The 22,906-nt window shown below is 36.3% G+C and overlaps 2 protein-coding genes across 4 annotated transcripts; one reads left to right on the forward strand and one right to left on the reverse strand.

Moving 5' to 3' along the window:
- Positions 1–213: 213 nt before the first annotated feature.
- On the reverse strand, positions 214–3,755 carry LOC113334237 (FACT complex subunit SPT16-like). 3 transcript variants are annotated; one of them, XR_003352671.1, is made up of 3 exons: positions 3,676–3,755; positions 1,620–2,920; positions 214–577 (listed from the first exon to the last, which is right to left on the reverse strand). XR_003352671.1 is itself a non-coding variant. In XM_026580566.1 (2 exons), the coding sequence occupies exon 2, from the start codon at positions 2,895–2,897 to the stop codon at positions 1,674–1,676; it is 1,224 nt and encodes a 407-aa protein (XP_026436351.1). In that variant the 5' UTR covers positions 2,898–2,920; positions 3,676–3,755; the 3' UTR covers positions 1,343–1,673. The 3 variants fall into 3 exon arrangements, 1 of the variants encoding a protein (XP_026436351.1); XR_003352672.1 differs by having other exon boundaries at positions 214–593; XM_026580566.1 differs by lacking the exon at positions 214–577 and having other exon boundaries at positions 1,343–2,920.
- A 3,499-nt stretch (positions 3,756–7,254) lies between these two features.
- On the forward strand, positions 7,255–9,846 carry LOC113333983 (FACT complex subunit SPT16-like). The gene is made up of 2 exons (XM_026580333.1): positions 7,255–7,351; positions 8,077–9,846. The coding sequence occupies exon 2, from the start codon at positions 8,101–8,103 to the stop codon at positions 9,274–9,276; it is 1,176 nt and encodes a 391-aa protein (XP_026436118.1). The 5' UTR covers positions 7,255–7,351; positions 8,077–8,100; the 3' UTR covers positions 9,277–9,846.
- The last annotated feature ends 13,060 nt before the right edge of the window (positions 9,847–22,906 follow it).

Genomic DNA, 22,906 nt, shown 5'->3' on the forward strand with positions numbered 1-22,906 from the left:
GCTGCTATGACTCCTTCTTTAGCACCTATTGGTGGGCAGGTTGCACTTCCTCCTTGTAACTGGACAGAAGGGAACAAGTGAAAGCAGGGTAATGTTTTCTTTGTTATTCTGTTTGCCTTCGTATTTTAGTTTTATCATTATTGTTCTCCGATATAGTTTTGCACCTAAGTTGTGGAAAATGATGCCATGTCTCTGAATGTGCATTAATTGTAGTGGGAGAAGCCCGAAGGGTTAATCTTATTTGAGCAATGACAGCAGCAAAAACAACATCATCCACAAAAACCTCTGGAATAACAGTTACAATCTCAGTCTCAACCACAGGTCCTATCAACCCAAGAATGCCCTCAGTCACAACAAAGTCGGATCAACCACAGATGCGTCGCCAGCAACAGTTGCAGCAACCTTCTATAAACCGGTTAGTGCTGGTGTTGCCAAGTCGAGAGCTGTTAGAGTTGCACTGCTGTCAGTTTCGGAGTTGGAGCAGAGCTGCTTCAACGATGCTAGAATGTTGTTATTCGCATCTGTTTTGCTAGGTGTCCTTTCTACCCATCAGAACATCCCATCCCGGTCCACCAGACTGCGATTAAACAAAGCTGTTATAGCATAAAACCGCACCGTCATGATATCAATTATTGGCTTATAGGTGAGTTAGATAATAAACATTTCGTAGACAGAATAACGGAGTCTCGTCAATGTAACAAACCCTAACCCCGAAATCTCTCTCGATTCGATCTATTTCTGGAGAATTTTGTTGTGCACATGTACATTAGTCTATTAAACGTACACTGCCATTAAGCTAGCTAGTGTTAGTAATACTGAAGCAAATGAAAAAAGAAGAAGTGCACAGTTGATCAGTAGCTAGAGTGATACGGCCGTGGCTCAAACTTATCCATTTCACTCTATGATGACAGCTGACTGAATGGACATTTCTGCTGCACATCGGGGTTTGCGAAAAGCTTCATCTAGGTGTCTCTTTATCGCATTTTATAGGTTAGACTGTAGTAGGTTAGACTGTAATGTTACTAATTTACAGTTCCTTTCAGCATTTCAAGATATAAGCCAGCAATCATCTGCTGGCACTTCGTTAGAGGTAGTGAAATATCCAGTACTGGGGTTTACTTGAATAAAGCTCAACAACAGAAATGGAGTCTCCAGACACTTAGATCAGGGACAGAAAATGAATAAAGTTCTTCTCACCGTGCAACGGTGATTAGGTACTGCAAGAGCGGACATGGAGGACCTTATTCTTATAGCAAGACTAAAATAGAGAAACTGCGGTTAAGAACTACCTTTTTTTTTTCCTAAAACAAAAACAAGAGTAACATTCAAGTTCAGTAGTAAATGCTAATGAAGAAGTTGACCCATTTCATTGCATCTGCTAAGTAATAACAGATGACTCATTTGCATCTCAATACTACGAGTCACATTCAGAAAAGACCTACACTTGTCTGTCTAGATTCATTAAAAGAAAATAACAATCACTAAAACAAAAAAAAAAAAGAGCAACATTCAAGTTCAGTAGTAAATGCTAACGAAGAAGCTCCAGTATATGCTCAGTAATAACAGACTACTCATCTACTAACACAAACTGCAGATTGGGAGAATATTATAGTTAATACCTGCATGCCCATTCAAAAGAGACACTACACTTGCTGGTCTAACATCAACCTTTCTCATGCTTCACTACCATTTTTTCGCTCCTTCATCACCACCAAGTTTCTCTTCGGCGGACGGCAGTTGTATGCCAAAGTATGACCATCCTCGAGTTCAAATTGATCCCATCCACCCATGCTTATGAATCTCTCCGGGAAAGCTGCTATGTCCCTCACCGTGGCCTTCCAGTCTATTTCTTTAGTGTTGACATAGTACTTCACAAAACCAGAGTTGAGGCGATCTTTTATGGCAGCAAACGCCTTTAAGGGAATTGCATTGATTAAAAGCACGCTCTCCTCCTTAAAGTCCTTAAATATGACTGCCATATTGATTTTCTCAGATCCCAGAACCGACAGATTAACAATCTCAATTTCTTCCATCGGGAACACAGTGAAGGGTGTTTCTACAAGCACAATTAGGTCATATGGAGTCAGGACAAAGGTGGGGTGTGAATAGACGGATGATCCCTTCCAGTGAATATTCCCATCAAACTCGTACTCCTTCGCTAGCTTGACAAAAAGACGAGGTGATATAGGCAGGGTATCCCATGGAGCATGAACTTCGTCGACAAAGTTCTTCAAACGTTCATTGTCCGAGATGTTTTGCTTCTCAATCTTATCTGAATCATGATGAGACCTCCTTTGTCTATTCTGTCCCGGAGGGCATTTCACCAAATGGAATTCAAACTCTTTTGTATCTTCTTTCTTCTTCTTCTTCTTCAAGGGGGGATGCATATGAAAGTGTAAGAGAGGCGGCAGCGTGCTGTCCCCAAGTCGGAAGAAGGAATATTGGATATCGTCAAAATAAAAATGCTTGCGGAAACTGGAGGACGTGTATATGTACCCGTTCACATGGGCTTCAAGGGTACCGATAATGGTCCCTCTTTTTTCACCTTGGCCTCCTACCTTGGGAAGGATCGCAACACCAGTAAGCCTTATTACCCTGTCTTTTTTTTCATGCACAAACGAACCAGTGATAGACCCAGGTTGTCTTTTTCCAATTTCAACCCATGGAACATTTTCAAACCACGGTTTCTTTATATATCCCGGACGATATGTTATTTCAGAATTATCTGCTTCTGTTTCGCTGCACTGAGTAGTAACACTCAACAATCTTCGTTCATCTTCCTTCTTCAACCATCGAGCAAGTATTGCCTGATTCTCCATACGCATCTCCTCCCTTTCATCCTCTGAAAATCTTTCAACAAACGGTGTTCTCTGAAAGTTTTCCAATACAACTGCCATTGAAACGATATGCAGAACTGAATCTGCAAGACATGATAGAAACACAGCAGAAAACAAGTTATTCCTCAGGGAAAAAATGAATTCCCAAAAAAGTCGCATAATGCAGGAAGACTTGTATTCAGAATTCAAAACATAACATATTTGTTTACAGGGAACATCTATCTGATTGCCATGAGATGACAAAAATAAAACTAGTAGCTGGATGAAATACCATCAAAATCAATAACCACCATGAGAGTTAACAAACGTACCAAGGTAAAGAAACTCTTTATGCTAGTACTAGAAACAGTTGGCTTGCAGCGACACAGTGAAGGAATGATTATGGCTAGTAGGAAACAATATAGTTCTAGAAGTCTTGTGTTTTAATTGAAGTAAATTAAGATGGTGATTGAAATTATTAAAAGACTGGAGTAAACATTCACGTAATCTATGTCGTGTGAGAAGCTAGGCGATGCTAGGCGTCGAGCCCCTAGCGCCTAGGCGCGACTAGAAAAAAATTAGCTAGACGTCGCCTTTAACAACATAAGATGTAATAACCAGGCAGGTATGCTAACCAGTATAGATCGGAACCACGAAAACTAAAAGAATCAAATGATCACTAATAGATAGCAAATAAATACATATACATGAATTTCGTCTTATCAATAATTAGCTAACTCCTTATTGAACAAAAATTCGAAACCCTAGATCAAAAATTAGGGGAAAGAAAAGACGGCAAAAGAGGCTAAAACATTAAGATTTAAAGAAATATCATCTGCGGAACTCGTATCATACATACCTTAAACGCTAATCGGAAGAAAAAAAATCTGATCTTTGTGACCTCGTACTCTTCTTTTTCTTTTTGTATGATGAAAAAACAAGGGATAAGGAAAGTCCCCAAATAAAGCTTGGGGGGTCATATATGGCAACCGGGACACTTGAACACGACACCTGTCCTAGAAACGGCACTTACTGAAGAGTGTTTTTTCCACCCAAGTGCCGGGCCTTGGCCTTGTGTACAAACGCAAGGGTGTTTTGGTAAATTGAGTAATCCACTTTCATAAAACCCTAATTTTACCTCTTGACACTGCAGAAGAATTAAAATTTAGAGTCTTCTTTTCAGGGAGCAGTAGAGCCGCTAGAGGCGAATCTACTTAAACCTCAAACAATTAAATTGATTAGATCTCTCCTATCTCAAACAATTTTTCTTATATTTTGTTCAATTGATTTCTATATTTTTGTCTTTTGAAATTAAAATTTAGTTTTGGATCAGTAGAAACAAGAAAGCAGAGATTGTGTGTATCGGAATTTTGCAATTCGGTGAAGGTGTCAGTTCATATTCTCCATATTTGTAATCCTCCTTATTTGATTTATGTTGTTCCTTGAGTTCATCTTAAACTGGATCTCTTTACCCGGCTCTAGTAAATAACTTTACTTCTCTAATTTGAAAGTACATCATAAAGTACGTCAGCGGCGGAATCAAAAGTATGTCAACGGGCGGAAATTGAATAACTTTCCGGATCAATTTCTTTAGCAATTTGGTTGTGTAACATAGAGTTCAGGTTTTGAGGTTGGGAGTTAAAATGATAGCATGAATTGGAGGCAATCCACTTTGTCAATACCCTAATTGGATGCGTGAAATAACGTATGCCCTTAAAGAAAATTAGGTTTCTATGATTGATTTTATTGAATCGAATCCCTAATCTGTTTTATTAGAATTAATTTTTTATTTTTAGAAATGAAATTAGGCTTCAAGTTATAAGGAAGCAGAGATTGTGTGTATCAGAATTTTGCTTATTCATGTGAAATTGATTAACTGGTGTGATCTTAGTAGTTTTTTACCTGTATTCGGATTTTGCTCCCGATTGTGATCTTAGTAGTTTTTTACCTCTATCCGGATATTATAGAATCAAAACCTCAATTCTGTGTTGTGTTGGTATTAGAATTAATTTGTGTATTTTTTGAAATGAAATTAGGTTTTAAGTTTTTGGATTTTTAAGGGAAGCAAGGATTGTGTGTATCGGAAATTTGCTTATTTATTGCAATTTAAATCCCAATGATTACTCTGCGAAATTGATGAACTGTTGAATGTAGGCAGTTGAGTCTCGTATTAATCCATTGATTAAATCAACAATACAGTATTGAGTACATTTATCTGGATAGTACATTTATCTGGATAGTATGATTAGCCAATCTAATTCTTCTTACTTAGCTACATCATCTTTACTCCTCTTTGAATTTTATCACTTGTGTGAATTTAATCTATTTAGCTTTTCTGAGATGAACCCATACTCTATTCTGAATGCATCGAACAACTATTTGTCTTTCAATTGATTTTTTTTATTTATGGGTGTATCGATATTTTGCAATTTAACCCGAAGGATTTCTCTTCGAGATGGGATGATCTGTGAAGGTTGCAGTTCATATTCTCCATATTTGTTATCCTCCTTTACTGATTTGATTTATTTTGTCCACCATGCAAATGATATTTAGGTCTTGTTCTTTGTGTTATCCTTAAATTAAACTGGATCTCATTCCTCAATGCTGTCTATATTTTACTTGCCGGAGTTTTCTAATCTGAAAGTACATCATAAAGTACGTCAGCGGCGGAATCAAAAATACGTAAACAGCGGAATTTGAGTAACTTTCCAGATCAGTTTCTTTGGGGATTCAGTTGTGTAACTTAGAGTTAAGGTTTTGATGTTTGGAGTTAAAGTGATAGCATGCATGCATCACTTAACATATGTCATTAAAGAAAATTAGGTTAAGAGTTAACATTTGACATTGTATCATCTGATTAAATTTTTTTTCTGGTAGATACTTTGTTTCCTGTGGTTTTAATTGAGAACTGTTACATTAGGCAAATATGATTAGGGTACAGATTAACTTTATGCAATTAGAGTGAAAATGATATGTAGGAGTGGAAAAAGATCAGCTAATCTAAATCTTCTTACTCAGCCACATCTTACTTATTGTGAATTCTCATTGATTCTGTCACAACAATCTTTGCTTTATTATTTATACTCATTAACAGATTATTAATCTCAATTACAGACAAACACTGATCTGTCTTTGCTGAGTTCTACTATGATTTGTGTATACACAGATTTTTGTTTCAAACAATCTGTTTATAATTTCTGTTTAAAGGTTTAAAGCTTTAAATGGGTTCAAAAGTGGGTTTAAAGGTTTAAATTTTGTTTTAGGAAGATTCGAGTGAAATCCTTTATCCTTGGTAATCCAAGCCCTCCAAGTAAATTGGGTTTATAGTTTTTATCACCAGATTTTTTTTCACAATTTTACGGATTTTGTTGTTTCTTTTTAGTATGTGTTATGTGAGTATGATGTATCTTTATAATAGTTATCCAATTTTGTTTATCTTGGGTCAGATAAGCTAAGTCTTCTGATATCTTGAGGTTATTTGAAGATATCCTATTCTTATTTGACTGATTTTGGAAATGTTCGAATATCTATTTTGTTGATTTTAAAATAATTTGGGAATCATATTGTGGTCGATTTTTAAGTAGCATTAAATTTGTTTTTGTAATGGGCTTGGGTGGATCACAAGTAACTGATGTTAAGTCATGTACCCAACAAACAATGGTTCCCCCTACCCTAAAAGGCAGTCATCCATCATCTTGTTGTCATCTTGATTGGTGTTTTACTTATGGTGTATTTGGCTAGCCGTAATGTTTCGCTTACGTTATAGTTGTGTTATTTTCGCCTCTAAATGTCAACAAACTTTTCTATTAGACGGTGTTGTCACGTTCATTTTTATAATGTCATTAGAGTATATACTACATTTTTATTTTGCAAATAACTTTCTTTTTTCATAATGGCCACTAATAAATGATGGATAACCATGTTTACCTCTAGTTTTTACTGTTTGTTTTTCTTGTGGAATTTTTGAAGTCTCAAAATGAATGCCATTGATACCAAAACATCTTTAAAATTGGCATACAAATAGAAGAACCTTTCCTGACAAACTCTATATTTTATTGTGTTTTTTTGGATGTCAGTCAAAGTTTAGGAAGCAAACATCATAAATTTATTAACACCCTATAACACCTACCGGAGGCCATCACAAGGTCACAAAACCAAAGCAGTCTAGTCTTGTTTGATCGGATGTGCACACCACCAGTGGGTTGAAATGTTGTCAAGGACCAGTGGCGGCCACAGGAGATTTGATTTTTGATGGTTATTTAGGAAATCTTTTTTTTCTAAGGTTATTCAAAGAAGGGGGTAGACGCATAAATAAATTTCTATTTTTTCGCAATTTTTTTACCAAACAAATTTTAACTGTTTTTGGTACCCACACAACCTTTCTAGGGGGTATATAAAGGACGAGCTTTTATTTGTGTCCCTTGTGTTTTCACAAAAAAGAAAAAGCAACAGAAGAAAGAAGAGTTTTAAGGCTCTACTGATAGGGAGACGAGATCACAAAAATCAGATTTTTTTTCTTCTGATCAACGTTTAAGGTATGTACGATTCGAATCCCTATTTCTTTAGATCTTAACTTTTTAGCTCCCTTTGATTTCCCCTAATTTTCGAATTTCTGTTCAAAATAATAATCTGCAACACGATTATTAGCTAATAGATAAGAGGAAACTCATACAATTGTTATTTATCATCTGCTTCTTTTAGTGCTCCTGGTTTAGATCTATGCTGATAATTACATCTTACGTTGTGAAACGCGAGTCTTGCAGGGCGCCAAGCTATTTTCTTTCCTAGTCGCCTAAGGTTCGCCTAGAACCTAGGCGAGGCGAAGGGCCTGTCATTGCCTAGCGTCTCACACTACATAGATTACATGAATGTTTAGTCCAGTCTTTAATTTTCTCAATCACCATCTTAAACAGTTAACTAATGTAAACACTGCAATTAAAACACAAGACTTCTGGATCAGACAATTTTGTAATCTTTCCTACGTGTTACTTATAATCTCGAAACTCCTCCTGAAAGCCCAACTGTTTCCAGTACTAGCATACAGAGTTTCTTCATCTCTTGGTACATTAGTTAACTCTCATGATACGTATTGATTCTAATAGTATTTCATCCAAATACTGGTTTTATTTTTTGTCATCTCCTCCTGGCAATCAGATAGATGTTTCCTGTGTTTGATCGCAACATTATGCGATGTTTCTGGAGATTTACTTTTTTCCCAAGGAATAACTTGTTTTCTGTTTCTTTCTATCATGTCTTGTAGATTTCAGTTCTACATAAACTTCCAATGGCAGTTGTATTGGGAAATCCCCGAATAATTCCATCTGTTGGAATATTCTCGGAGGATGAAAGGGAGAAGATGCGTATGAAAAAGCAGGCAATACTTGCTCTCTGGTTGAAGATGGATGATGAAGAAAGATTGGTGGGTCCTACTACTCAGAGCAGCGAAGCAGATAGTTCTGAGATAATTTATCCGTTGGGATCCGCAAAGAAACCATGGGTTGAAAATGTTCCGCTGGTTGGAAATGGTTCCTTGGTGCATGCAAAAAAGGACCAAGTAATAAGGCTAACTGATGTTATGATCCTTCCCAATGTAGGAGGCCAAGGTGGAAAACGAGAGACCATTACTGGTACCCTTGAAGTCCATGTAAACGGGTTCATATACACGGCCTCTGGTTTCCGTAAGCATTTTTATTTTGACGATATCAAAAGTTGTTTCTTCCAACTTGGGGGTGAGCGGGGGACGCCTCTCTTACACTTTCACTTGCACGCCCCCTTGAAGAAGCGGACAGAAAAGACAAAAGATATCGAATTCCATTTGGTGAAAAGTCTTCGGGGACAAAACAGACCGAAGAGGTCTGATCATGATTCAAATAAGATTGAGAAAGGGAAGCAAAACAGCTCGGATGACGAACGTTTAAAGAAGTTTGTCGATCAAGTTCATGCTAGATGGATTTCCCTGCCTATATCACCAAGTCTGTTTGATGAGATAGAGAAGGAGTACGAAGGGGTTATTTACTGGAAGGGATCAACAGTCAGCTCAGACACTGCCTTTGCCCTGACTTCATATGACCTAATTTTTCTTGTAGGGCCTTCGCTTGAACTGCCTACGCCTTTCACTGTGTTCCCACTAAGGGACATTGAGATTGTTAATCTTGCCCTGCTCGAACCTGGGAAAATTGATATGACAGTCATATTTCGGGACTTCAACGAGGAAAATGTGCTTGAAGTCAAATCAATTGCCTTAGAGTCACTTGCTGACATAAAAGAACGTCTTAACTATGGTAACGTGAAGTACTATGTGAACACTAAACAACTAGACTGGAAGGACACGGTAAAAGACATAGCAGATTTCCCGGAGAAATTCATAAGGAGGGGTGGATGGGATAAATTTGAACTCGAGGATCGTCATACTTCGTCCGACTATGGCTATCCTGTGACGATGAGGAAGTTGGTGGGATGAAGGGAGTGACGGGTCAGATGGGGAGAGAAATGGTAGTAAAGCAGGATGAAGGCTGATTTAGACGTATCTCTTTCGAACGTGCATGCATGCCAATGTTATAGTAATGAAGATATTTTGACAATCTGCAGTTTGAATGAGCTTCTTCGTCAGCATTTACTACTGAACTTGAATTGCTCTTGTTTTTGTTTCAGTGATTGTTATTTTGTTTTAATGATTTTAGACATGGAGAAGTGTCGCGTCTTTTTTGAATGTGCTTGCAGATACTCAGTAGTATTGATGAGATGCAAATGAGTCATCTAGATGGAATATTGTCGAGGAAGCTCATGATGACTTGGACATGTAAATGTGAACACTTTGTAGATACCACAAGGAGATTGTCTCTGGAGCCGGTACTAGGGCAGAGTGTACATGTTTAAGGTCTTACAGGGCCATAATTGCATACCAGATTGCAAAATAAAAAATATTTGTTTTCCAGACTCTCAGATCAAGTAATAATCTATTTGGAAGTGCTTTTTTTTTCTTCTTAAGCACTCCTCCTTACATGGAGGTAGCTTTCAGTAGTGCATGATGTAAATGGCCGAACTGAAACCCCATCTGTGTTAGTGCATACAGTCACATTTTGTTTCCAGTTAATCCTAGTCTTCCGAACAAACAGCATATGCACTATTATATGTTGTGGATAAGTTACTCTATGAAGTTTAGTCGTGTTTTTTATCAAAGTCAGGTTCCTAAAATCAAGTCGACCGTCTCTAAGCAACTTGTACTTCTACTGAAATATGAAGACGACATTGGATATTGAACAATATCAAGTGGAGATAACCAAGTACGTCAACCTCACAAACAAATGTCTCGGCAGTGTTGATGATGAGCTGGTTGAGCTACTGACATGCAAAATTGCAATCTGAATGAGAACAAGTATCTACCCTAACAATCTTAATTAGGTAAAAGCAATTCAAGAAATTGTATCTCCATTCTCAAAAGAAAATAAGCCTAACCGTTTCATAAACACAGCAAACATTTAAGATCTTTTCTAAGGTGTTGGTGCGGAAGACTAGTGTTACGATTTGGTGGTAGCATTTCATTTTTGATGGATTTAGAGTGTTATCCCCAAATTGCTTCTAGGCCATCATCTGGTGATGACATTCTCATCCATAGGTGGTCTGCTTACAAGCATCTATTTTCTTTCTGCATCTAACTTAATACACTTCATTTATCTAGGGATCAAAACGACCACGATGAGATGAAGACAGGCCACATACTACTAAATTTTCCACACATTGTTGGTGTCAACGATTTTTCCGGCAAGCAATACCGGAGGAAAATTCTGATGGTGCTGTATTGAATCATATGTGCATCTATTTTCCGCATCAAACTCAATGACAGTTCATTTTCAATGGGTAACATACTGAAATTTGATTTATGTATGCTTTCACTGCATCTAGATTACATACATATCATGAATTAATTTAAAAACATCGGAGACTAAAAACTGGCAATGACAGAACTTTTCCACCACTCGAATATTTGATTTATTTATTTACTGTGTTAATTGATTGACATACATAAAACTAAATTACGGAGATGAAGAGACGACTTCTGCCATGATTTTGTAGATCTGTTTTTTTTTTTTTTTTTTTGTTTAGGGTTTCTCTCTTTCTCTCCACAGAGAGACAATGGGAGGCACAGTTTAGGGTTAACTATACGCCTACTTATAAGGACAGAAAATCTGCCCGTCAAAATTATAGTTAACTTATAACCGTGTATTTCAACTTATCATTTCCTCCAACGGCCGTAACTAAATCTATGACTGACCGGAATGGCTGACCTGCTTATAGACGGCTGTGATTTAGTTGGAATGGAGATCAACTTTAAGATATTCATCTGACCAACTTTTAACAGTTGACTCAAGTAGTCAAACCATCCAAACAGTCAAACAAAAAAAATTAAAAAAATACTGCATACACCTTTTTTTTTATTTTTTTTTTATTTTGAGAAGATAGTTGTAAACACCTCTTGGCACATTAGAATTTAACTCCTCCTGGATACAAATGGAATGACAGCGCAATTGAAAAGAAAAGTGATCTCCATGTAGAAATCCCTTATTCTCTTCACAGCTCCTACTAATCAAGGCAAGCAAAACACCATTTAGCCCATGCAAATGACTTGTAATGACGAGCTATTATGATAACATGCGGAAACTTTTTAACTTCTCTACCCACTACTAATTCAAAATTTAATCATGTACGTTCTTTTTTGATGGATGAATTTTTTGATCAATGAGGCTTCCATGTCAAAAGTAAATTAGTGTGTTGGTATAGAATTTTGGTTACCACATTTTTTAATTTTTAATGCAAATATTTTAGATGCAAGTTGATTGGTATGCAAAATAAGTTTTCGCAATGAATTCCAAAATCCTAATTTCTGCTAACTGATCAGTGAAAATGAATTTGGTGAGTTACTGACTTAACTCAAATATCAATCATCATTTTTAGCGAAAGTCGATCGGCTAGTTTAAGAAGAAGAAGACATAAACGTATCAAATGACTGGTCTGAATAATTAACCATCAGATAACTCCCACCAACCTAACAATCCCAGATTTCCTAGAACAATCGAAATACTATTAACTAAGCCAAAAAATATGTCCTAAACTAATAAAAATCCTTAAGCAAATAACAAATTCTTCCTCCTCCATCAAGCAATCGATCCAGTTGCAGAGTCTCGCCGGTTTCAAGAATTCCGACACTTCTCGCATAACAAAGTCTTCCTTGAAGATGATGCTGTCATATATTTTAACATAATATTATATCCTTTCATCACCGGTGCTCCCACATGCCTTGATATAATCTTTGAACCCTTAATGGTGAGCAAGTATCCCAATACGAGAACGATGGCCCAGAATCCTAAACGTGCATACCATGGCATATCAATCAACTCCAAACCAAAAGTTGTAGTCGTAAGAGCGTTTTCAATATCAGTTGTTGAAAAGGTTTGGATCGTCAAATTGTATTTTGTAAACGTAGATGCCATTGAGTGCTCTTAGAAGTCCTGTCGTATATGCTTTTGATGAAGTTGAACAAAAACAAGAGCGAAACCGATATAAGGATCACTAACCCAATTGCTGGTATTTATAGATCTAAACCGCCTAACTATAGGAAACCTCTGGTATGTTTCCCTATTAAGAATAAGGATCCCTTTCCTAGTTAAGCTGTGGAGTCCCAATTTGTGCACATTCTATTCGTGGTCTATATAAGCGGTTATCTTGTTTAATTTTAGCAAGGTGTCAAACACTAAATGTTAGAAGCCAAATATGTAAGTCCATGCGCACGTTTTAGAACATATAGTGCAGCATTTCATACTTTACATGGCAAAAGAAAAAACTGTTAACAGATGATATATTCTTATTTTACCTTCAAGCATAGCTACTCCGTGCTTGACACCTTCTGAGGTGGAACTAAAATCAAATGTTTTAATTGAATGCTTAATGTTACCAGAGTGCATCTATAATAACTAAAAGTTCACATGCATATTGATATACTTCAGAGCAATTGGCGAGTTTGTTTCATGTCTGTGCTCCAAGCTGTACCTCCGTTTGGTTCAACAGCCATATCCAAAGGGCATTACCTAATCACCTCCAGTTATTTGGGAACATTCAACCATACGTTCCAATATCATCCAGCGGATGCTTCAATTTTGTTGAGTTTTCATTTTGGTCCCAACATAGAAGTTCACAACAGAAGGAGTTCTAAAAGTGATGATTTATATGGCAATAGCATACCACATTTGACTGATCCTTGAATCTGACGGACTTGTACCTAACTTGATTACCTCTTCTCCGATGAAAAAAGTTCCCAAATGGGAACATCACAACTCTTTAAGTGTGTCAAGAGATAATTCTGAGGTTTCTTCAAGTACAGTACAAGAGTTCCCAATTGTTTACATATAAGTAACTTAACAAACAATTGTTAACGATTCAAAAAACATAATGCAAAAGAGAAAAATTACACAGCCAGCCCTACTCTAAAAAGAGAGTACAATTTTACTATAGTTGGTTCTTTCTGTAATTGACCTTCTTCTGTATACACATCACAATTAATAACAGACTCACTGGTAGGTTGGTAACCCAGGAGCAAACATTCTATCAGTCCAACATCTATCCTTCAATTTATCTACCCTGCACACTATATTTTTACCACAGGAACTCAGAAAGACAGATGATCAGCAAATTACACCCAAGACACCCCTCTCTCACGGAGTAAAGGTTTCATCTCAAAGAAAACACAGTCCTCATCACAGTCATCTATACTGTCAATAAAACCAAAACAGAACATTTTCCTACGGCATCCAGAAGTTCCTAGCACAAGAACGAGTAGGATTTTCAAGCAACTTCTGTTCTTCAGCAGAAACCAACAACTTGCCACGGCCATTTCCAAGGTTTTCCTGCAACCTCTGTTTTTTGCAGCTGGCAAAAGATACTTAGTCCCTTGTATCTCTCCTTAACCTCCTGAATCTTAGGTTTACTTCCAGTGGGTTTGTATATATCAACTGCGCTTGATGTTCCTGCAACTGAGACATCCTTGGAATTTTCGTTCTTGAATATTTTAAAAACATAATTCTTGTGAAGAAAAATACAATGATCTTTTACTAAGTTACATCGGAAACAAGGTGAAAAAAACAACCTTAAAAGATGCCTTGGGAAGAATCATATAAATGCAAGTATTTCCGCTGTTCGTTTCGATCGAACAAGGACTTTGCAGAATCCATAATAAAATGCCATATACAATGTGCACTCTAAATCACACTAAGACGATTTAGGACCGCCTCAAATGACTCAGAATTCGAACACACTCACAGCCAACTAATACATAACTCAAGCCTAGAATCCTGAAAGAAATTGCATCACAATTAATAAATAGGCAGTGACCCTAAAATTACATCACAATTAATCATTTGAATGTCGCAAAGCATTATAGGAAGGCACTGTATTTCATGAGGTCAAGCTTAAATTAGAGTTCCCTGAATTTCCTACAAGGAGTAAAAGTAATCTAGACTAAAGTTAGAAATCAATAGGCAGTTACACTAAGCACTACTACAGAGAGAAACTATAATTGCTAGAATGCAATAAGGACCTGCAGATCAACAGAATTGAGATTTCCACAAGAGAGTCGAGCTCACCAGTAGAAATGTCAGGCTTCATGCTTGAGAAACATCCTGACATGAGATACTTTTCCATATTACGAAGCTACTGCATTCCATGGTTTTACGCATCTCTGCACAAAATAAAAGTCATGATATAATGCACGCTCATGGAACAATTTCAGGAGGATACGGATAGTTTACATCATATGGTATAATTGAACAAAAAGGTGTGCAAACTGCAAAGAGCAGAAATCAAAGCAAACAAATTTAGTTATTGCATCAAAAATACTACATAGCTGGCATGCAACATTGATTGATACAGCCCTCCTAAATAAAGTAAAATGGAAGTTATAGTAGACTGACTTACCCTCATGTGATGATGAACCAACACAACATCTAAATCAACAGGACTCCAATCCCTCTGGTGTTGCAAAAACCTAAGAGTGACAAACTCTAGTCCAACTAGCAAACTCCTATGAAGAGTCTGGTGAAGAGACCATGAAGCTTCTGTTGTTCTTCGCCCAAATACTAAACATATTTTTCTGGTACCAGGCCGACCCACAAACATAGTAGCTTCATTAGTTCAGAATCATGAAGCTTTAATGTTGTCTCTTTTGATGGCCTCCGGTAGGTGTTATAGGGTGTTAATAAATTTAAATTGGGCTCACATGCCACACCAACAAAAAATTAGTACCGCATCTTTAATTTTCAAATATCGTATTTTTCAAATATCGTATCGTATCATGATGTTTGCTTCCTAAACTTTGACTGACATCCAAAAAACACAATAAAATATAGAGTTTGTCAGGAAAGGTACTTCTATTTTTATCCCAATTTTAAAGATGTTTTGGTATCAGTGGCATTCATTTTGAGACTTCAAAAATTCCACAAGAAAAACAAACAGTAAAAACTAGAGGTAAACATGGTTAGCCATCATTTATTAGTGGCCATTATGAAAAAAGAAAGTTATTTGCAAAATAAAAATGTAATATATACTCTAATGACATTATAAAAATGAACGTGACAACACCGTCTAATAGAAAAGTTTGTCGACATTTAGAGGCGAAAATAACACAACTATAACGTAAGCGAAACATTACGGCTAGCCAAATACACCATAAGTAAAACACCAATCAAGATGACAACAAGATAATGGATGACTGCCTTTTAGGGTAGGGGGAACCATTGTTTGTTGGGTACACGACTTAACATCAGTTACTTGTGATCCACCCAAGCCCATTACAAAAACAAATTTAATGCTACTTAAAATCGACCACAATATGATTCCCAAATTATTTTAAAATCAACAAAATAGATATTTGAACATTTCCAAAATCAGTCAAATAAGAATAGGATATCTTCAAATAACCTCACGATGTAAGAAGACTTAGCTTATCCGACCCAAAATAAGCAAAATTGGATAACTATTATAAAGATACATCATACTCACATAACACATACTAAAAAGAAACAAGAAAAATCCGTAAAATTGTGAAAAAATATTTGGTGATAAAAACTATAAACCCAATTTACTTGGAGGGCTTGGATTACCAAGGACAAAGGATTTCACTCGAATCTTCCTAAAACAAAATTTAAACCTTTAAACCCACTTTTGAACCTATTTAAAGCTTTAAACCTTTAAACAGAAATTATAAACAGATTGTTTGAAACAGAAATCTGTGTATACACAAATCATAGTAGAACTCAGCAAAGACAGATCAGTGCTTGTCTATAATTGTTTTAGACATACAAACAACTTCGCTCAAACTCTTTTTGTACATGCCATCATTGTTAAACAAAAACCACATATGTCGCACATTGCACATTCATCTCATTTCCATCATAAATCTTAATATTTGAACTTGAAAACTTTTTTCAAAGTATTTTACTTAGTATCCAGACAAAATGAGTGTTCTAACATTACCTATTTTTCCTGAAAACAGATTGTATTCCCAAAGAGCTACATAAATATTCCTTAAGAATTCAGAAATTCAAATTTCACAAACAAAATTCAGATCTAAGTAAACTATTCATAAGCTATTTTAAAATGAGAATTTCATATCTTAATTCACTTATTCATAAACTTAAAACTAATGAATCTAGTCTGCTTGGCCAATAAACAATTCTACTTTGGCTTTCCCCTAATTTTTGATCAAACATTTTCGCTGCCTTAACATCTCCAACTTAAGCATGACCAAATGATTTCTAGTCCTATTTAGATAATCCCATTACTGGCAACATATTCAACATTTTTATCAAGCAATGGAGATTAATAATCTGTTAATGAGTATAAATAATAAAGGAATGATTGTTGTGACAGAATCAATGAGAATTCACAATAAGTAAGATGTAACTGAGTAAGAAGATTTAGATTAGCTGATCTTTTTCCACTCCTACATATCATTTTCACTCTAATTGCCTAAAGTTAATCTGTACCCTAATCATATTTTCCTAATGTAACAGTTCTCAATTAAAACCACAGGAAACAAAGTATCTACCAGAAAAAAAATTTAATCAGATGATACAATGTCAAATGTTAACTCTTAACCTAATTTTCTTTAATGGCATATGTTAAGTGATGCATGCATGCTATCACTTTAACTCCAAACATCAAAACCTTAACTCTAAGTTACACAACTGAATCCCCAAAGAAACTGATCTGAAGAGTTACTCAAATTCCGTTGTTTACGTACTTTTGATTCCGCCGCTGACGTACTTTATGATGTACTTTCAGATTAGAAAACTCCGGCAAGTAAAATATAGACAGCATAGAGGAATGAGATCCAATTTAATTTAAGGATAACACAAAGAACAAGACCTAAATATCATTTGCATGGTGGACAAAATAAATCAAATTAGTAAAGGTGGATAACAAATATGGAGAATATGAACTGCAACCTTCACAGATCATCCCATCCCGAAGAGAAATCCTTCGGGTTAAATTGTAAAATCTCGATACACCCATAAATAAAAAAATCAATTGAAAGACAAATAGTTGTTCGATGCATTTAGAATAGAGTATGGGTTCATTTCAGAAAAGTTAAATAGATTAAATTCACACAAGTGATAAATTCAAAGAGGAGTAAAGATGATGTAGCTAGAAGATTTAGATTGGCTAATTTGTACCCTAATGATATTTTCCCGCCTCAATGGTTTAATTGGTGATGACTTTGATAAGGCTATGAAAAGTATGAAGAATAACTATTTCGCTTTATCTCAATTTCTCCTTTCACAGAAGAAAGGTAGTCACTTATAGTTGACTGCCTCAATTCGCCTGTCTCTTTTATTTATTTTTTGAACTTTGTTATTATGGACCCTGCTCTCAAATTATGGTTCTATGTTACTCTTGCAGATTCCGAGAAGTCTCATCAATCCACCATTTATAAAATGAGAAAATACCTAACCAAACTTCGCAAAGATCATGAAACTCTGGAAGTCTCGCGTGCGAATCTTGAGGTTTCATTTACTACTTCTCGGGACCGGGATCGAAGGCGATTTTCATATCTTCAAAACTTCATGGATATTAATGTCAGAAATGTTGAGAAGGGTGTTGCCCGTAAAGATCATGTTAATACTCAAACTCTGGTTAACAAAATCCTTTTGATAAAATCTCTTCCTCCAGTGACTGTCGCTCCTCTTGATATAGGCGAACATGAGGAGTATCCTGAGCCATATAGTGATTATGAATTTATAAGTGATGATGAAGAGAATTCTGAAGAAGATATCAAAACTTCCCTTCCAGAAGGTCAAGAGGATCAACCCGAGAAGGATAAATCTGGTGATGCAGGTTCTGGTAATAAAGCTAATGCTGAAGTTAAGGATCTGAACTCAAGCCACAAGGTTGATGCTGAAGCTTCTTTAGTTAAACAAGACGTTCCTTCTAATGATACTTAATCTTTTCACTCTTTAGTTATTCGCACCTTTCTATCCTTATCTTGATACATTTTGAACTTATTTCTTAACAACAGAGATAATATTTTTTTACTTTAATTCCCATACTTGCCTCTTATTATATATCTTGTAAGAAACAAGTGTACGAACTTGCATGGTCTGCTACTTTTTCGGACTCCCTGCAAAACAAATATTACAGGATATTTTGTTTTCCTCATAAGGTCTTATTATTCCTTCCTAAGTAAAGGTCTTATTTTGCCTAAGTTCAATTTAATTTCTGTGCGAAGAAATCGTAAGCGGTCTTTACACCTTGATGTAATGACCCATTGATCTCGCCTTATCATATTCTTGTATTATTGCCTCTGCAAGTTTAATTTTCGCGTAAATATGATAAACCTTAATACTCGCATGAGTAAAAGCCTCATGACATTCACGTCTTTTGACACAATTCATCTCCCTAATGGAGGGTGCCGTCCTTATATTCCCCTGATTGCCCATTCAAGGAAGCTTACCTCTACCAGGTTAAGGTTGGCTCCTCCCATCCAGTAATACAACAATCAGTTGATTTCGCAGTATCTTATCCCTCCACCAATAAGGTTTATGGTTACGAGACTGCACCCTAAGTGGGGTTTCTTCGGACCGAGTGCATCATAGTCAGGACTTGTCAAGAGCGGCAAGGTATGCTCCATACGCCCCAGGTACTCTTGACTCAACCGTGTACCTCGGCGCCCTGATCTAGTTTCTGCACTCCTTAAGAAAGATCTTATTACCTTAATATTTCGATTTAGGTGTCTTTCCTGGATGGGATTTCATCTTACCCCAAATCTCCATGACTCCAGTTCCAAGGTCAATGTAGCTTTCCCTTGATCTATGTTCACTAGGTTTTCCCCGAATATGGCGTGCGTTAGGTCTTATTTTTTCCTCGATGCGAACTAGGTTGCACGCCAGATTCAGATGCCTAGCCTCCCTAGTTAGAGTATTTACTTCTGATGCCTTCTATTAAGGTCTTATTATAAGGACTTATTTTTACCTTTTGTTATAAGAAAATCTTTTAGGAATGATCGAAATCTTCAAACTTATTCAAAAACTGAATATTACATCCATGTTTAAAGATTATGAACTTTGCATATACATTTTTTATGTGATCATCACCGCAAGCATTTATGGATATTACTTCTTCAAATATAATCTATTCCATGGACGCTCTAACTTGTGACCTGTATTCCTTCCTTCAGGATCCATTAACTCATAAGCTCTATTTCCAACTACCCTTTTATAATATACGGTCCATCCCATTTATTTTCCAACTTCCCATCTCCTCCTTTTGATAAACTGGTATTTCTCTCAATACCAATTCTCCTGGTTGAAATTCTCATACTTTAACACGCTTGTTGTATTCTCGATCTAATCATTGCTGGTAATTTTACATATGCCTCAGAGCGACCTCCCTAGCCTCTTCTAAATCATCAAGTTTTGTTAAAATTAAGTATGCACTCAGATTCCTTTCCCATGCTTCTTTATTTGTTGTAGGAATAATAACTGCATTATGCACTTGTTCGCACCATCCTTTATTATGTCCTTCTAACTTCTTCTTCAATGTGTCTACGATTGTCTTGTTTGTTTCCTCTACTTGTCCATTACTCTGCGGATATAAAGGAGTAGATTTTCCACTTTTAATTTTGAATGCATTAAGTAACATTTCTATATTTTCTCCCTCAAACTGCTTTCCGTTGTCAGATACTAACTCTGCGGGGATGCCAAATCTACTAATGATATTCTCAAATATGAGCGTGAATATATATTTATCGCGAATAAGTTGTACTGATTTTACTTCTGCCCACTTTGTGAAATAATCTGTTGCGACAATTAAATATCTTCTTTGTCATGTTCCTGGTATAAACGGCCCAACAATGTCAATTCCCCATTTTTCAAATGGCCATGCATTTGCTGATGTATTTATCATTTCTCCAGTTGTGTGTATCTTCTTCCCATGACGCTGGCACTCTTCTCATCGCCTTGACACTTGTTTTGCATCCTCGTGCATGTACGACCAGTAATATCCGCGTATCTTCCCTCTGTATGCTAGTGTCCTTCGTCCACTATGGTTTCCAGCATCTCCATAATGTAACACTTTTAAGATTTCCATACCTTCTTTTCGTGTGATACATCTAAGCAAAGGTCCAAGAAATGATCTTTTGTACAAGATGCCACCCCTTAATTCATAATTTTTCGCACATCTTTTTAACTTGTGTGCTTATAATCTGTCTATTGGTACTTCTCCCTTGTACAGATATGAATGAAGTTCGGTTCTCCAATCTTTGTCTTCGCTCGCTTGTTCTTCTTCCATGTCCTCTACTATCATCTCATCCGCCTATGTTTCTTCTTCTTTCTTTATAGGTGGTAAAAAGAGTGTTTGTATCTTTATATCTCGTGGGACTGGATCTACTAACATGGAAGGTATAAAGGCCAATGCGTCTGCGAATATGTTATATATCCTTTCTACCTATCTATCTCCAACTTATTTTTGGGATTTTCGCTGCTAACTCCATGACTAACTTCTTGTACTTCTGTAAAGATGGTTCATTTATTCTATATGTACATTCTATTTGACGAATTACCAACTTTGAATCACTAGTTATTCTTGCATCTTGTATCTCCATTTCAATTCCTAACTTCAATGCATGTACCACTGCCTCATATTCAGTTTCGTTATTTGTGGATGCAAACTCCAGTCTGAATGAGTAATCCATTCGTGATCTTGTTGGTGAGATAAAGACAATACCAATTCCATTTTATTCTCCATTTGACGATCCATCTACTAATATCTCCCATCTGTTTGAACTACGATCTGTCAATAAATCTTTAGGATTCCCATGCTCTTCATCCATGTCTATCATTTCTTCTACATACTCATCTTCCTCCAATGGAAATTCTGCTAGGAACTCTGCGATGACTTATGAATTAGGTGAAGATAATACCTCATAATTGATCTCAATAATCTTTTTGAATTCTTCATTGCAGGATCAATTGGTACCTTTGTTAACACCTTAATGTTATGAGCCTGAAAGTAAATGCGAAGCTTGAATGACGCATAAACTAGCGCGAAAATTAATTTTTCAATCTATGAATAGTTTTTATATGCGGTATTGTACGTTTTACTTATGTGGTATATAGGCTTTTCTACCCCTTGATCCGAACGTAACAAAACTGCACCTAACGCATGTGGTGTTGATGCCAAATATAATAGCAGTTCCTCTCTTAGATTCGCTTTCTGCATAATGGATAAATTCATTAAGTAATTTTTTATGTTCTGCAGTGCTTTGTCACATTCCTCCGTCCATTCAAATTTTGTTCCCTTCTTTAATATATTAAAAAAGTGTTTGCATTTATCCGAAGAACGTGAAATAAATCTTCCCAATGAAGCTATCAGTCCATTTAGTTTCTGAACATCTTTCACCGTTGTTGGGGGTGGCATATCTCGCACATCTTGTACCTTTTTTGGATAAACTTCTATTCCCTCTTTGGCTACTGTGTAACCCAAGAATTTTCCTGATGATACTCCGAAGACACATTTTTCTGGGTTTAGTTTGATATTTAATTTTCGCATCTGTTCAAAGATTTTTATCAAATTATCAACATGATCTTCTGCTTCTTTACTTTTTACGAACATATCATCGACATAGACTTTTAATGTTGTATGTATCCATTTCTCAAACACCTTTTCTACCATTCTCTGGTATGTCGCACCCGCATTTTTCATTCCAGACGGCATTTTCGTATAACAATATAATCCTCTGGGTGCGAAAAAAACAGTATGTTCTTGATCTTCTTCAGTCAAAGGAATTTGATTACAACCTTTATATCCATCCATCAATGAGAGTCGACCATTTCCTGATGCCGATTATACCATCTGCGGGATATCTGGTAATGGAAAACTGTCTTTTGGACATGCTTTATTTAGGTCACTGAAATCTATGCAAATCCTTATCCCCTTATTCTTCTTTGGCACTACCACCATATTTGATATCCATTCCGGGTATTTTGTTGGCCTTATAATCCCTGCCTCCAACATCTTTTGCAATTCTGCTTCTATTTGGGGATGATATGTGGTTGTTATATTCCTTATCCTTTGCTTAAATAGCTTTGCATTATTTTTAATATCCAATCTATGGCATGCAATAGATGGATCTATTCCTGGCATCTCCTTCATACCCCATGCGAAGATGTCATTATATTCTCGCAAGATGTTTATTGTTCTCTCTTCTTCTTCTTTATCCATCTTGGTTCCTATTTTTAATATTTTTGGTTCTTATTATGTTCCAACATTTATTTCTTTTGTTGGTTCTTCAGCAGTGAAATTCTCTCTGGATTCTCCCATTGGTGTTGACTCCTTAATCTCTTTAATCTGTTCACCTTCCTTCTCTGGTACTTCTCTTGGTATTCCCTTTCCTTCCTTTGCTCTGATCATGTATATCCGAAATTCTTCCTCCTTCCTTACTTCTTTCGCTTTTCTCCAGCGATCTTTTCGCTTCTTTGCACGTCTTTCATAGTATCTTATATTTACTAGGATACAGATCTTCGCACTCATAACATCTCCTTTAA

The sequence above is a fragment of the Papaver somniferum genome, unplaced genomic scaffold (assembly GCF_003573695.1).
Source record: "Papaver somniferum cultivar HN1 unplaced genomic scaffold, ASM357369v1 unplaced-scaffold_135, whole genome shotgun sequence".
Taxonomy (NCBI): domain Eukaryota; kingdom Viridiplantae; phylum Streptophyta; class Magnoliopsida; order Ranunculales; family Papaveraceae; genus Papaver; species Papaver somniferum.